At 38.8% G+C, this 14,374-nt stretch overlaps 1 protein-coding gene across 4 annotated transcripts in view; it reads left to right on the forward strand.

Annotated features, from left to right (window-relative positions):
• The window catches only part of LOC139950410 (putative helicase MOV-10), a 35,354-nt gene extending 21,509 nt beyond the window's left edge, over positions 1-13,845 (forward strand). For all 4 annotated transcript variants that reach the window (XM_071949133.1, XM_071949121.1, XM_071949125.1 and 1 more), the window contains 15 exons: positions 511-656; positions 1,327-1,428; positions 2,084-2,237; positions 2,877-3,025; positions 3,644-3,829; positions 4,312-4,474; positions 5,352-5,522; positions 5,934-6,046; positions 6,791-6,996; positions 7,876-8,102; positions 8,414-8,596; positions 9,119-9,298; positions 9,922-10,010; positions 10,667-10,782; positions 11,329-13,845. In XM_071949133.1, the coding sequence (XP_071805234.1) occupies positions 511-656; positions 1,327-1,428; positions 2,084-2,237; positions 2,877-3,025; positions 3,644-3,829; positions 4,312-4,474; positions 5,352-5,522; positions 5,934-6,046; positions 6,791-6,996; positions 7,876-8,102; positions 8,414-8,596; positions 9,119-9,298; positions 9,922-10,010; positions 10,667-10,782; positions 11,329-11,411 (2,268 nt within the window). In that variant the 3' untranslated portion in view covers positions 11,412-13,845. The remainder of the gene's footprint in view (positions 1-510; positions 657-1,326; positions 1,429-2,083; positions 2,238-2,876; positions 3,026-3,643; positions 3,830-4,311; positions 4,475-5,351; positions 5,523-5,933; positions 6,047-6,790; positions 6,997-7,875; positions 8,103-8,413; positions 8,597-9,118; positions 9,299-9,921; positions 10,011-10,666; positions 10,783-11,328) is intronic.
• Positions 13,846-14,374: the final 529 nt, after the last annotated feature.

Genomic DNA, 14,374 nt, shown 5'->3' on the forward strand with positions numbered 1-14,374 from the left:
AACTGTTGTGATTTGTTCGTTTCGAATTTGTGACATAAATACTTGCTTCGCATTCGCAGGAAGTATGAGTCAATAATGCATTACCTGGCAACCCAATTTTTCCACCACTGCGGCAGCCGTTTTTCAGTTTAAAGTTTGGTAAATGCTCAAAAATGAATGACCCCAAAAAACTTACATGCTGCAGCTATTGATAGTATAAAATGTTTTGATAAAATTCCCTTTGAGGCAATATTGTTTGGATAACTTCACCCCAAAATAGAGATGCAGTTGCTTTCACCTCAATCAAAGTGGATGAATTTGATGTTCTTGTGAAAATGCTGTTTTCTCAGCAAGTAGAAACTCTATTCAGAAGAAACTTTAATATGTGAGTTACATCTTTTTTTATATTTTAAGTATAAATAAGCAATCCATTGGCAAAAACTAATATAGGACCTTGCCTTGAAAGTTTTAATACTTGAATGGTTAAAGAATCATTTTAATGAATAGAGTGATGCTTTCTTTTTTCAAAAGGTATTTCATATTCTGCGCTTTGTGACTGTGGAGGTGGAGAGCGAGGTAGCGAAGGATCTACCCCCGTCTGTTCCTTACCAACGCCCACCAAGGGTGGCAAGAAGGCAACGGAAAGGAGAGACTGTTGAAGGAGTGCCCCTACCACAGTAAGCTTCAATCAAAAAACCTCCATCTTATTGTCTTGGTGATTGTTGGATATATTTCATGACCAATTTCACAAAGTGACGAATCTGTCATAAAAATACTTATGGTAATGGCTAGAGCGCTTTCACAAGGTGACAAAACCTTTGACCTGTCTATTTACTTCATCTACCCACACATTCAAAACACATACTGCTATCATGTATTTCACACCGTGTATTTCACTGTATAAAGTGACAAATGAGTAAATGAGCATTGGTCACTTTGTGCTAGAAATCTTTGTTCATAAACTCATTGTCAACATTGGTTCTCATTGCAAAACGCAAGGGAAACCACTAGTTGCCGACATCTCCCCCGTCACGATGTGAAAACACAAAACTACAAATCTTGTGATTCACTGGTCATGCTAATTAGGGTTATTACAAACTCTTTATTTTTGAATGTTGTGAAATTTTGTGACAAATTTAACAGCAAGGAATGTATCTAAACAAGATTATGCAAACTTTTGTATTCTATTTTTTTCTGTGATTCAGAAAGTAACTGAATCTTTGTGTGTGGAAGTATTACTCAAAACTGTTTGATGATGTTAAATGTATTTATGGTAGGATCGAGAGGTAAAGCGTTCAAGAATTTCACTGATTGCATGGTATTTTTGCTTTTATCTGTCGTCTTAAGGTCCTCCAAGAGCAAACTGAAGATGAGACAAGCCAAGTATTACCCAATTCCAGACCATCTCCGCTGGATGCTGAACAATAAACACAAAATAGAGGAAGTCAGGTCAGTTATGGAAGAGTGGATTTTTTTTTTTTTAACATTGAAACAGCGATGTGTATGTTTTGAGTTGTTGACAAATCCAGTTCTTGCCAGAACCCCTGCAACCCATGAAGAGTTTTGTTGTTGTACATAAAAATATAAATATAATGATTTTCTATAGCGCTTTATACACCATGTCTCAAAGGGCTTCCAACATTATTACCCTGATCACTGGGCCTTTTCATACCTTAAACCATCTCAGCTCCCTGGGGAGTATACAGCCTGTGCTGGCAAATATGTAGCGCACACAGCTAAATCAATCATAAGAACCATCTCTGCCCTCGCAGGTACCCACTTACCCCTGGATGGAGAGAAGCAATTATAGTTAAATGTCTTGCTCAGGGACACAAGTGTCACGACCGGGATTCAAACCCACACTCTGACAGCAGAGCTTGAGTCTGGTGCCCTTATCCAACCGGTCACGACACCCCACATGTAAATGTTGTTTGCGCAATTCTTACAAGATTGTATCTCCACCATACAAAGTTTAAATTCTTACTTGGAGATTAGCAAGGCGCTGGACTGTATATAAAGCTTGGTTTAAGTTGTATTTCTTCATTGCACCTGATGAAGTAGCTGTTGCTACAAAAGCTCATCACATAATCTTTCTTAATTTTAGAAAAACCATCAAGCCTGATCTGGCTTGGGTGAACTACGTCAGTAAGTTATCCAACCTTCTCTACGTAGAGGAGTGCCAGATGGAAGTTGACATCAAGAGGTACGATATGAAGGGAGTGCCCATGCAGCAGGACGGCAAATTCCTACGACTAAGAGTAAGTCATTTACCCTGACTCTAAAAAATTTAAATAAATTTAACTGTGTAAAAAATATAATTTGCTGGTTGAATGGTGTCTGACTGGCACCCCAAACAGAGATATTGACTAAGTAGCGAGACCAACACCAGTAGGGATACAATGTAGATAGCTCAGTTGGTAGATGCAGCATGCATGGGTTTAGTTAAAGTGAAACTCCTCGTATGAGTGAACATTTAACCACTTGGCTGATTGACAGTTAAATTGTTGGCAAAGCTCAAAGCCAAAATCTAAGTTGCCCATTTGTCGTCTATCAGCAATAATAGACTAAAGTCTTGTCTGTGTTTGAATGTTAGGGGCCTGATACTTCACGGAGGCAAGAAAGGCGATTGCCTCCATGCCCCCTTGTCATCGCTTAATGTTAGTGCCCTTGAAATGCTTCAGTAGAAACGTTTAATTTTCTAAAAGGGTACCCATGACCAAGGCGAAAATGCCTTGGTGCCCTTGCTCTTTCAAAAACGAAGTATACAGGCCTGGAAGCTGGGGCTTGCATGTACATTGCTTTAAGTAACAAACAAAATCCTATACTCGCAAGATTGGCACAGTCCATTGGGCCTGAACATTACCTTAACTAATTGTCATGATTTCTTTTAAAAAAAGATTCCAGGTCTTGCTGAGAACCGTCCCTCGGTCCTCAAAGGTGATCATCTGTTTGCCCGCTTCAGCACTGACTCTGAAGATGGCAAGACCTACAAGGGTTATGTCCACCGAGTGGAAATGGAAGAAGTGGTTTTGGGATTCTCCAAAGAGTAAGTTGTTTTTTCCTTCTATTTTTATAAGTGGGACTTTTGTCTCTTTGTGAGTCCAGTCTAGGTTTGGGAAAGATGGTTTAGGTTTCACTTTCCACTCGGATTTGTGAAAGCTGGATTGGTAGTCTTTTTAAGTTTAATAGTGAACAAAATTTAGCAATGCTTTCTGTTAAAAATGTTTTGAAACTTGAAAGATTTTTTGTGTGGAAGCTTTTTGTGTTTCTCTATTCTAGAAATTCTAGGGCCTTGGGCAGTAGACTCGAGTTTTTAATTTACAGAATGTGGGTCTGGTCAGTAACAACACTTGTGCCGTTGAGCAAGGCAAGTTATCATAACTGCTTCTCTCTACTCCAGGAGTACAAATGGGTACCAGTGTGAGCTGTGAGGAAAGCTGAGATGGACTGGCATCCTGTCCAGGGGGTATAGAAATATTCTCAGTCGCTAAATGCCTGTGAAACCAGATACATACACCGGCCCGATGATCCATATAAGCTCCGGCTTAACTTTGTTGTTTACCTGGCTAGGGAGGGGAGGTCAAACTTGCTGTTAGATTTTGAATAATCTTTCCACTTAAATAGCTTATCTCCATCTTTGTAATTTTGATCAATTTTTTTTCAGTTTGGTGAATAGGTTTACCCAAGGACTCAAGTTTGACATTGAGTTTACGTTCAATCGTTTGCCGTTGCGTCTACAGCACAATGCTATAGAGGACGCCCTCAAGAATGATCTGGGTAAACTCCTCTTTCCCGACCGATCCAACATTGGAACAACAAAGAAACTCTGCACTGTGCCAGGTGATGACAGGTATGGCAGTCTGTACTTCTGTATGATTTTCTGTACATTTTGTGTCAAGTAATATGATTGCTGGTTATAGATACATGTAGGCATCTAGCTTTTCAGCTGATTGGCTCATTTTTTTCTTCTTCTTTGTTTCAGCTGTACTGTGTCGCTGAAATGCACAATCCAAAAATAAATTAATAAAAAATGCTGCTGCGAGATCAATCACCCCTGGAAGCTAGGTTGACCCATTATGTTTGTTGTTAGTAACCCTAACTTGTTTTTCATTAACCCTAACCCTTCAAGATCCTAGTGCTAAAATTTATTTGGTTGAGAAGTTTGGATCGTAGAATCGGAGCTCAACAGTTTGGGTTTTGAGGTAAAACATTTTGTTGAATGTTGTAATACATGATGGTGTGACAGGATCCTGTTAACTCACTGGAAAGAGTTGAAGGTTAATAAAAAAAAGTTTGGTATTTAAACATGGTTAAAATCTGTTTTGATTTCAGTGATTTTGCCAGACTGTTCTTTGACAAGAAACTCGCCACCAACGTGGAACAAATCAAAGCCGTTAAGCACATTGTTTGTGGGTCATCTCGCCCTAGTCCTTACCTAGTCTTTGGCCCACCAGGCACAGGCAAGACAGTCACCATTGTAGAGGCCATCAAGCAGGTATAAGTTGTCAAATACATTGATTGTTGTATGAAACAAAGACTAGTATGGATGTTTTCAGGTCAAATTTGAGAAGCGGCTCCCTCTGAAGTAACATAGTTTTCAAGAAAGAAGTAATTTTCCACGAATTTGATTTTGAGACCTCAGAATTAGATTTTGAGGTCCCGAAATCAAGCATCTGAAAGCACACAACTTCGTGTCACAAGGGTGTTTTTTCTTCCATTATTATCTCGCAACTTCAACGACCAATTGAGTTCAAATTTTCACAGGTTTGTTGTTTTATGCACATGTTGGGATACACAAAGCGAGAAGACTGGTCTGTGACAATAACCAATAATGTTAAGTGTCTTTAAGGTCTGTATTTATTGGGTTGTAGCTCTGAAAATTAATGGCAATGGTAATTTACATGTTGAGAAGTACAGCAGCTTTGGATAGTATAATGCATTTTGAGAGACTTTTCACTTCACACTTCTGCGATAATCACATTTCATCCCTCACAAAATTTGAATGTAAGGAGAGTTACCATTATAACGATTCTCAGATTGTGTATTCCTATTAGGGATTATTCTTCGTGGTTGGCCATATTCGCTCCAGATTCTCAGCGGTATCCCGAAAACCCAAACACCTTTTAAAACAAATTTTTTATTGTATATCTCTACATTTGTATAGGTTTGAAACTTTTGACCGGTTCCAGAAACCAAGGGTTTACTTCGCCTTTAATTACGTTTACAAGATACAGTTAGTGAGTTCCAGCAGTACGAGGGGAAAATGTATTTGAATATTTCAACATTGAACATAGATACAGTAAGCAGGTAAAGTAAAGGAGATAATAAGACGGTTACTTTTGACGTTTCTTCCATTTGTTCTTCCATCCCAGACATACCATCAACTTCGTGGAAGTTATATCCTTGCGTGCGCGCCATCTAATAGTGCAGCTGACCTCATCGCGACACGCCTTCTGACCGGGGGCACGCCCATTGCCAAGACTAGCCTCATGAGAATCAACGCACAGAGTCGAGATTGGAGGACTGTTGATGAAATTCTGAAGGTTAAAAGAAAAAGTTTGCTCCAGATTTGTTAACAGTATTGAATATTGAATACACTGCATTCTTTAGAGTTGAACACGAGACCTTAGGGAGCATGGCAAATTATGTCACCGGCACGCCTGCTATCCAACGCAATCCTTCGATACCATGGCTAAGGTCATATGTGTTGTGAGTTTGGTCTCTCTGTCTGTGGGTTGTCCGGTTTTCCTCCCTCCACAAAAACACTTTGATCTCTGGCTGTGCTTCATGGTCATACATGTGTATGGGGCAATGTAGATGGCTGTTCAAGGCGCCATTGCATGCCTGCATCTAAAACACACTGTAGCCATGTCTTCCCCAACTCAGCTTCTTGGCTGCGAGTAAAGATGATTAGCCTCCCAAATCATTTTAAGTTTATTATGATTATTATCTAGGAGAAGGATGTGTGTAACTTTGACAAGCGGGGAACCAGGGAAACCTTCTACCCTTCTAAAGAAGAGCTGATGGAGAAAAGAATCCTGGTGACCACACTGTGTACTGCAGGCAGGTCAGTACATCAATATACCTCTTGTTGGTTCTGTATTCCATATGGCATGTGATAATATTAATAATAATTATAAGCGTGTATTAAAATTTGCGCAGTACCCACTGCTAGGACTATAGAATCTAAGCCTTTAGCTATCTGGCAAGCTATGTGTGGAAGATGTCTGCTATAGAATGGCCAAGGTCGTGTTTTCAATTCTCACCCAAGTAGTATTCCTGTTGACTTTTTCATGCGACTTTGGAAAATACAAATGTTAATAGTTTTTATTTAATATCCTATTTATGAAAAAGGCCTTTTCTAAGAGCACCTTACAATATTGCTACCTTTGTACATCTGGCCCTAAGCTGGAAGTGTCGTGGCTGAGCAGTTAAGAGCACGGCATTCAAACTCTGGTGTTTCTGATCAGCAGAGTGTGGGTTCGAATCCCCAGCCGTGACACTTGTGTTCTTAAGCAAGACACTTAATCATTGCTCGCCATCGAATGGGACGTTAAGCGGTTGGTCCCATGTGTTGTGTATCGCATGTAAAAGAACCCAGTGCACTTGTCAAAAAGAAAATAGTTCGCTCCGGTGTTCTTGGCTGTGGCTGCTGTATGCACAATCACTGCAGTAACCTATCTTTCTGAAAGTTTGCATATACTCGGCGCTTTGACTACCTTGTTTGGTAGCTACGTGCGCTATATAAGACTCTGATACTATTAAGCTCTCCTGAAACCAAGAGTTAAAGTTTTTTGTCCTCAATCCCCAGACTGTCTACAGCTGACTTTCCCTTGAATCATTTCACTCATGTATTCATTGATGAGGCTGGTCATGCAGTAGAACCGGAAGCCATTATAGCCCTGTCTAATCTCCTGAATCCAAAGAACACCAAAGGAGGTCAAGTGGTTCTGGCCGGTGACCCCAAGCAACTTGGTCCCATTCTGAGGTCACCTCTTGCTATTGAACATGGACTAGGTGAGTAATGTTCACCAAATTTCATCTTGGGTGCTCAACTGCAGAAGACCTTGTCCGTCTCTCGGATGACACCCCCATTCAAACATATTTATTCAGTCTTGAATCATGTGTATAGCTAGGTTAAGTCTATTTTGTTTTGTTTATCACCTTAAATATTATTAATTGAAATTATTTGTTGTATGAATGTAAATTAAACAAACAAACGAAAGACCTGATTTCATAAAGCTGTGATTTATAAAATAACATGTCTTAAGCACAGTTAGTTACAAAGCAAAAAACTACCATTGTGCCGTTTGCAACAATGTAAATTGCATTTCCTTTTGGCTGGTAACCATTTTCTGCTCAGCAAAGCTTTTGTGTGCTAAGCAAATTGTTAAAACTGATCAGCGCCATAAAATTGTGCCCATGTTGTGTTGGGACAAAAGCGCACAATAAACATACTCGAGGGGCAACCCAAAGTGTTTGTACTTGTTATCGTTGATACATTCACTACATTTACCATGCTGCGTAGATACAGTCAACACTTTGTACATATATCAATTTCCAGGTTGGCATAGTTTATCAGCAGTTGATCTAAAAGTACAGTGAATTATATTGAATGGTCATGCAGTAGGAGGGTTGACTGTTTAGTGTTTAGATGCATATGATTTCATCGTGCAGACTGCCGCAGCTTATCTATCATTCAAAACCACAAAGATTATGGTCAGACAGTAGGAGGGTTAACTGTGTATTCTTAGATGCATTTACCACATGATATCAAAAAGCTGGCATAGTTTATCTTTTGGTCAAAACTTCAGTGGATGGTATTGAATGGTCAGACAGTAGGAGGGTTAACCGTTTAGGTGGCAATTTGATATCTCTAAGAAAATGTTATCTTAGGTTTATCTTTACTTGAGCGACTGATGACTGAATGCGATATCTATCAACGTCAGGAGGCTGAGCCGCATTACGACAGCAGAGTTCTGACCAAGCTACTGCGTAACTATCGCTCTCACCCTGCTATCCTCAAACTGCCCAATCAGATGTTCTATGCAAATGAGCTGGAGGTTCATGCAGATGAAGCTGTGAGGACGTCGCTGTGCAGTTGGGACAGGCTACCTCAGAAGGTGATAGTTAACAACTGAAATGTTGACCTCGGAGAAGTCTGCTTCTTTTTTATGTTTAGAAGCACTCCTACAGACTCACTTTTCTTGTTCGAACCCTTGAGAGAACTGTGCCTTCTCCTGCATCTTTTTACACTCATCATTTGCATGCTAAATTATACTAAATCAAATTCCATCAAGTTTTTGTGTTCAGCAGACAAACTTTCTTGGCAATATTTTTTTAGCCATTTTTTCCTGAGACTTGTCATTTGTTTAGACAAACTTGTCATTAAATTAGTACTTTTTGATAATAACAATAATATTTTTTTTTGCAGAACTTTCCCATTTTGTTTCATGGGGTAGAAGGGAAGGATGAGCGTGAGGGACATAGTCCGTCCTTCTTCAACCTAGCCGAGGTGACGATCGTTGTGGAATATGTGGAGGATTTGCTGAATAAGCGAGGGGGGAGACAAATTAAGGAGTCTGACATTGGGATCATTTCACCATATCGTCGACAGGTAAGCTGCTGTACTTCATTGCTAGACTTTGTTTCTTTGACATATCAACTCATAAACAAGGTTTCCGGAAGATTCCTGCGTGTTAGAATACATGGGAAACTTGCAGTGTATTATTGAAAAACCAAATCCTCACTTATTTGTATTCCATGATAATGGTAATCATAATGAACCACTTGGCCATGACGTGCCTCAGAATGCCAAGAGAAGCACCGATCAAGTTACAGATTCAATGTGTACAGTTATTGGATGTAGTAGCTACTAACAAGCTGGAAGTAACCATCATTGGTACCCTGCATAAGTGGTACAATTTGTATTTTGTGGAGAACTACTATGTATAATTTAAAAAAATATGAAAATTTTATGCAGTAGTCAGAAGCCACCCTTGTGCAATGAATAATCCACACGGCTCAAAATCTGGCAGCTTCTACTATACGATGATCACCGTTTTTGTGAACCTTTGCTTTGCATTCAATCAAGTATATACTGAAACTTTAATCTTTTGAATATTGTGTCTACACATAGGTTCAAAAGCTACAGAAAGTCCTACAGAAGCGTCACCATAAGAACATCAAGGTGGGGTCCGTTGAAGAGTTTCAAGGTCAGGAGAGGTTGGTCATCATCGTGTCCACAGTCCGCAGCACTAAAGCAGAAAACATCCAGATGGACATTGACTACCAACTCGGCTTTCTCAAGAACCCTAAAGTTTGTCAAATTCAATTTTCATTTTACCCATATACATACTCAGTACTTTCCCGAGTTCTGTGAAAAAAAGTCACAGGCATATTACTCAGGTCGGACTAGTTTCTTAAAGCAGTGTTGATTATCATTTTTTGAGCTACCTTCAGGTTGACCCATGCAATGACACAGAACAGTTGGGAAACAAGTAGGATTTGAAACTTTGCATGGTGGAAATACGATATGGAAAGGTTTGCGGTGTTACCACGATCAGAGCATACTGATCGAAACGTTGAGTTGAAACTGACGGTTCTTTTCAGAACCACCCCAACTCATTAGAGATAGTCATTAGGTGGTGTTACCGCAAACCTTTCCATGTAGTTGGTAAACAATTTTGCAAACGTAGTATTTGCTGAACATGTAAGTATTCCTTCATAGACCCAGCCTGGATTTTGAGGGATACTTTTTGAGAAAGTTTGTTCAACATTTTTAATGTTAACCCTTTATTCTACAGATCTCTACAAATGCCAGTGTTGGATTTTGGGATTGTGAGCTCTTTTGCTTCACTTGAACTTTGTTAAAGAAGAAAGGTTCAATAAAAAGTTGACAGCCTTTAAAGTCCTTTTATGTTTTGTTTTACTCTCTGACAGAGATTGAATGTTGCAGTCACACGAGCGAAGGCGTTGTTGGTTTTAGTGGGTAACCCATACATGCTATGCAAGGACGATAACTGGAACAAGTAAGAATGACATTTAAAATATTTATTAGCATTCTTGGGCCTTTTTTAACAAAAATGGTTTCAGCTTTGAAAATTAGGCTCTTATCTGGGCTCAGTTAGGTATTGAAAAGTGGGCTTGGTTTTAAACAGCCAAACATAGCCCAAGCCGTAGCTGTAGCTGTTGTATAAAAAAGCCCCTTATGTGGGGTGTCATGGCTAATTGCACTGGACTCAAGCTCTGCTGTTTCTGAGTATAGTTGTTTGAGTCCTTGTTGTGGCACTTGTAACTTTAAACAAGATACTTTACCATAATTGCTTTGTCCTTCGGATGGGACATAATGTCCTGTGTGCTAGAAATAAGTATAAAAATTGTGTTTTTTTAGAGTATTTTTTTTATTAACTACTTGTACTTGTACTCTTACCATGTTACTCGGAGATCCAAATACTTAGTACTTATCCTTTGAATTCAGCACTTGGATATCAGAATACTCATGAGTCGGACACTTGATGGCTTGTAATAATGCTTGATGGCCCAAGCACTGTTACTCAAGTACTACTTGGCCAACCTAACACTTGGTGTACATAATAATCGACTGAAAAGTACTGCAACACTGTTAAGAAAATGCCCCTGCTTCATCCCTATGTTAATGTAATTATACCTGTTGTTGAATTGTCAGTTTCCTACGTTACTGTATGGAGAATAACGCCTACACGGGATGCCATTTTGAGGAAGATGAAGATGAACTTGAAGCCATCATTCAGAGGCTGGACAATGTCAAACTCAGCGATCTTGGTGAGTAGTAGACACTCAAGACTTATCTCCCGTTATGCCGAATACAATGATAAACAATGGTGGCAGCCAAATCCAAAGGACGATGGTCTGGAATTTGGGTTAATATAAAGTCCTTCTAGAAAAGGGGGAGATTTTAAGCGTGATTTCTTGAACCCATTGCCCCTCATTTTAAAGGAGTACCGAAACATTGCACGGTGTATGCATGCTACACAATGGAATGTCCCGGCGTGTTAATGTTTCAGTATTCAGCATGCTTACAAAAGCGAGTTCTGCATGCTTATAAAAGCGAGTGTATGTCACTTCATGGGAGTTGTGTCCCAAAAGCTTGTGCATGCATAGGCCTACACATCACCCAGTCCCAATTTGTTAAAACATTTCTGTGTAGGCAATAACCAATCCAGATAATTTTATCATTGATGACCAATTTTAATCAATGAAAGCTATCTTAAACTAAAACTTAGTTTATTAACATTTCAAGCAAGTTTGAAATATCTTGTTTGCCTGATTTTTAATGATTATTTTAAATGTCTATTTGTTTTTCTTTAGTGGATACACCTGAATCCAATAACTTACAGGGATTTAGCGCAGTGACTGAGCAGAATGACCCAGAGTGGAAGAGAGAGAACTAGAGATGAACTTGAGGACACAGTGAGCCCATTCAGACCTCTTCTCCAATAAACCCATTTGTTTACTGCACCCATTTAACTCATTTTTTCTCTGTTTGTGTATTTGTTTTTTCATTTTTATCTCTGCATTTTTTTTATTTGTAATGCGCAGTAGAGTATATTTATATATAGGTTACTGCGCAATATAAATGTCCTGACTATTATTATTATTACTAACAATGACTAATTCATACTAATAATAGTAATAATGTAACTCGGGTGGGATTCAAACCCACAACCTACTGAGTTTACAGTGCTAACCCACACTGGTGTATATGGGTAAAAACACATCATTAATATTCTTTATCCCAAATGCAAATTTCCATCTATTAAAAGTAATAACATTCTTATCAGACTTGACGGGTATCTCAAAGTTCAACTTTTGTTTTGACACTGGATTTATCGTTTAGTGTCTTACTCAAGGACAAAAGTGGCAACACCGGGACGTAAGCCCAGATCATGGCAATATAAGATACACAGATTTGCCCAAACTCCCAGTTTTAACTCAATTACACCCTTAGAGTCTTTTGGATTAACTAAATTTTTCTGTCGGAAATATATTTGGTGCTAACCAAGTACGGATTGAGTCCTGCCAGCAATATATTTTAAATTCTGCTTTTGTAAAATTTTAAATGAACAATTTAGTTTCTGAATTTTAATTTTAATTTAATGTTTATCAGTGTCGCTATTAACCACCTTCACAGTTATGTGCACCATCTTGTTCAGGAAATATATTTGGTGCTAACCAACTACGGATGTAGGTCCTGCCAGCAAAATATTTTAAAATCTGCTATTGTAAAGTTTTAAATGAACAATTTAGTTTGTGAATTTTAATTTTAATTTAACGTTTATCAGTGTCGCTATTAACCACCTTCACAGTTATGTGCACCATCTTGTTCAGGAGGCAGATTTGTTTATATCTACCATTTTTTGCCGCCTGCACCTGGGGGCTATAACTTCATGCAACTTCTGGAAGTTGTTTGGCAGTTCCGTCGCGGAGTCGCAGGTGGCTACTCATGTTCTAAGTAACTTATTTTGTCCTTTAAATAAGACGACAGTGTAATGTCAAGGTGCTTTTTAGTTTCTTTTAATCTTGATAGTGTTTGTATTAAATAAGTTCATCGAATCTTTGATCTGAATTTTGAACGCAAAATTCATTGACCATCTTGCCAATTTCTCAAACTTAGAATAAAGAGATAATGCTCTTTAACTCTTTAAATTTGTTCTCCCTGAATTAATTTTACATAAATGAATTCTTTATTTGTTTTCCTGAAGAAGATGAAACACACTGAATGAACTTTTATTCCAGCTTTAATGAAATTCACATTGATATAGGACTGGACAATGCAATTAATTCAATAGCATTATCTAATTTTCCTAATTCTATTGTGTATATCGTTTTAGCCAACAAATTTAAAAAACTATTTTTGTATAATCTTCTTGGGCTCAAATTCATGGCAATGCTGCCTACCATCTTTGCTTGCGTAAAATGTTTTTTAAATTTTCTACAGGCTCAAGCTGTCAACCACAATTGAACTTGACTGGCTTAACTTGTAATACTTTTAGGTCGATGAAAGAAAATTTTACTGGTGCAGGACTTGAACCCGCAACCTTTGGATTAGTGTGCCGGGGCTCTATTAAAGGCCGTGGACACTATTGGTAATTACTCAAAATAATTATTAGCATAAAACCTCATTCGGTAACGAGTAATGGGGAGCTAGTATAAAACATTGTGTGAAACGGCTCCCTCTGAAGTAACTTAGTTTTCTAGAAAGAAGTAATATTCCACAAATTTGGTTTCTAAACCTCATAATTAGATTTTTAGGTCTCGAAATCAAGCATCTGAAAGCACACAACTTTGGGTGACAAGGGTGTTTTTTCTTTCATTATTATCTCGCAACTTTGACGACCAATTGAGTTCAAATTTTCACAAGTTTGTTATTTCGTGCATAATGTTGAGATACACCAAGTGAGAAGACTGGTCTTTGACAATTACCAATAGTGTCCAGTGTCTTTTACTGAGCTATCTAGCCCTGTTTTCGCGGTCTCCCTATGTCAACAAAATCACTGGCACACTCAAATTTTATTGACAAAATAAGGAGACCAACAGCATTGAGATGGATAGCTTAGTTGGTAGAGAGACTGACGTTATTGGGGGTCGCAGGTTCAGATCCTGCTCTGGTAAATATTTCCTTTTTAACCAAAAAATTGTTTTGAGGATATGAGCGCAGAATTCCCCGGTAGGTAGTGCCATGAATTTGGGCCCTAATTGATGTAAATGTATCCAGTGCACCTTTCATTCCCTAGTATGAACATTTTTATGACAAAGTTTATAAATTTTGAATTTTAATACACTCTGTTTTTAGTTCATCAAAACTTAGCCATTTTTAAAATTCAATATAATGTTTTAAAATAAAAATGAACTTTGTTGTATTAAATGTAAATAGAAGTTATGTAATCAATATTTGTTTAAGGGGCTTAATTTCTATTGAACATATGCGCTGCTCCACATTGAAACCAGACAGTTTTCAGAAAGATTGAAATAGCAACCGAAACATCAGCAAGGATCATGTTGGATCCATCATCAAGTCGAGCGCCATTTAGGAGCTCGAGCCTGCCCAGTGGTTTAAGTCACGATGTTCCACTCCAGCTTGCAGGAGCGGAGGTCCTAAGCGCTGGCCAAGCCGATGTCACGTTTCAGGGTGTCTACGAAGGAGAGACATCTTCTCCCACGTGAAGCCTTGCCTTGGGTGGGCTCCCAGAGGATGGTTGGGCAAGCGGCAAGTTCCGAGTGGCAGACACAGTGCCCAGCAAGCTTGAGGCGCCGTTCACGGATCTTTTCTGTAGCTATTGGCTAGCAAGCATTGGGTTGGAGTTTTTCATATGGTCCTGCCAGGGGCGTTTAGGCCCATACACAGCATCCTGGT

This window comes from Asterias amurensis, chromosome 2, assembly GCF_032118995.1.
Source record: "Asterias amurensis chromosome 2, ASM3211899v1".
NCBI lineage: Eukaryota > Metazoa > Echinodermata > Asteroidea > Forcipulatida > Asteriidae > Asterias > Asterias amurensis.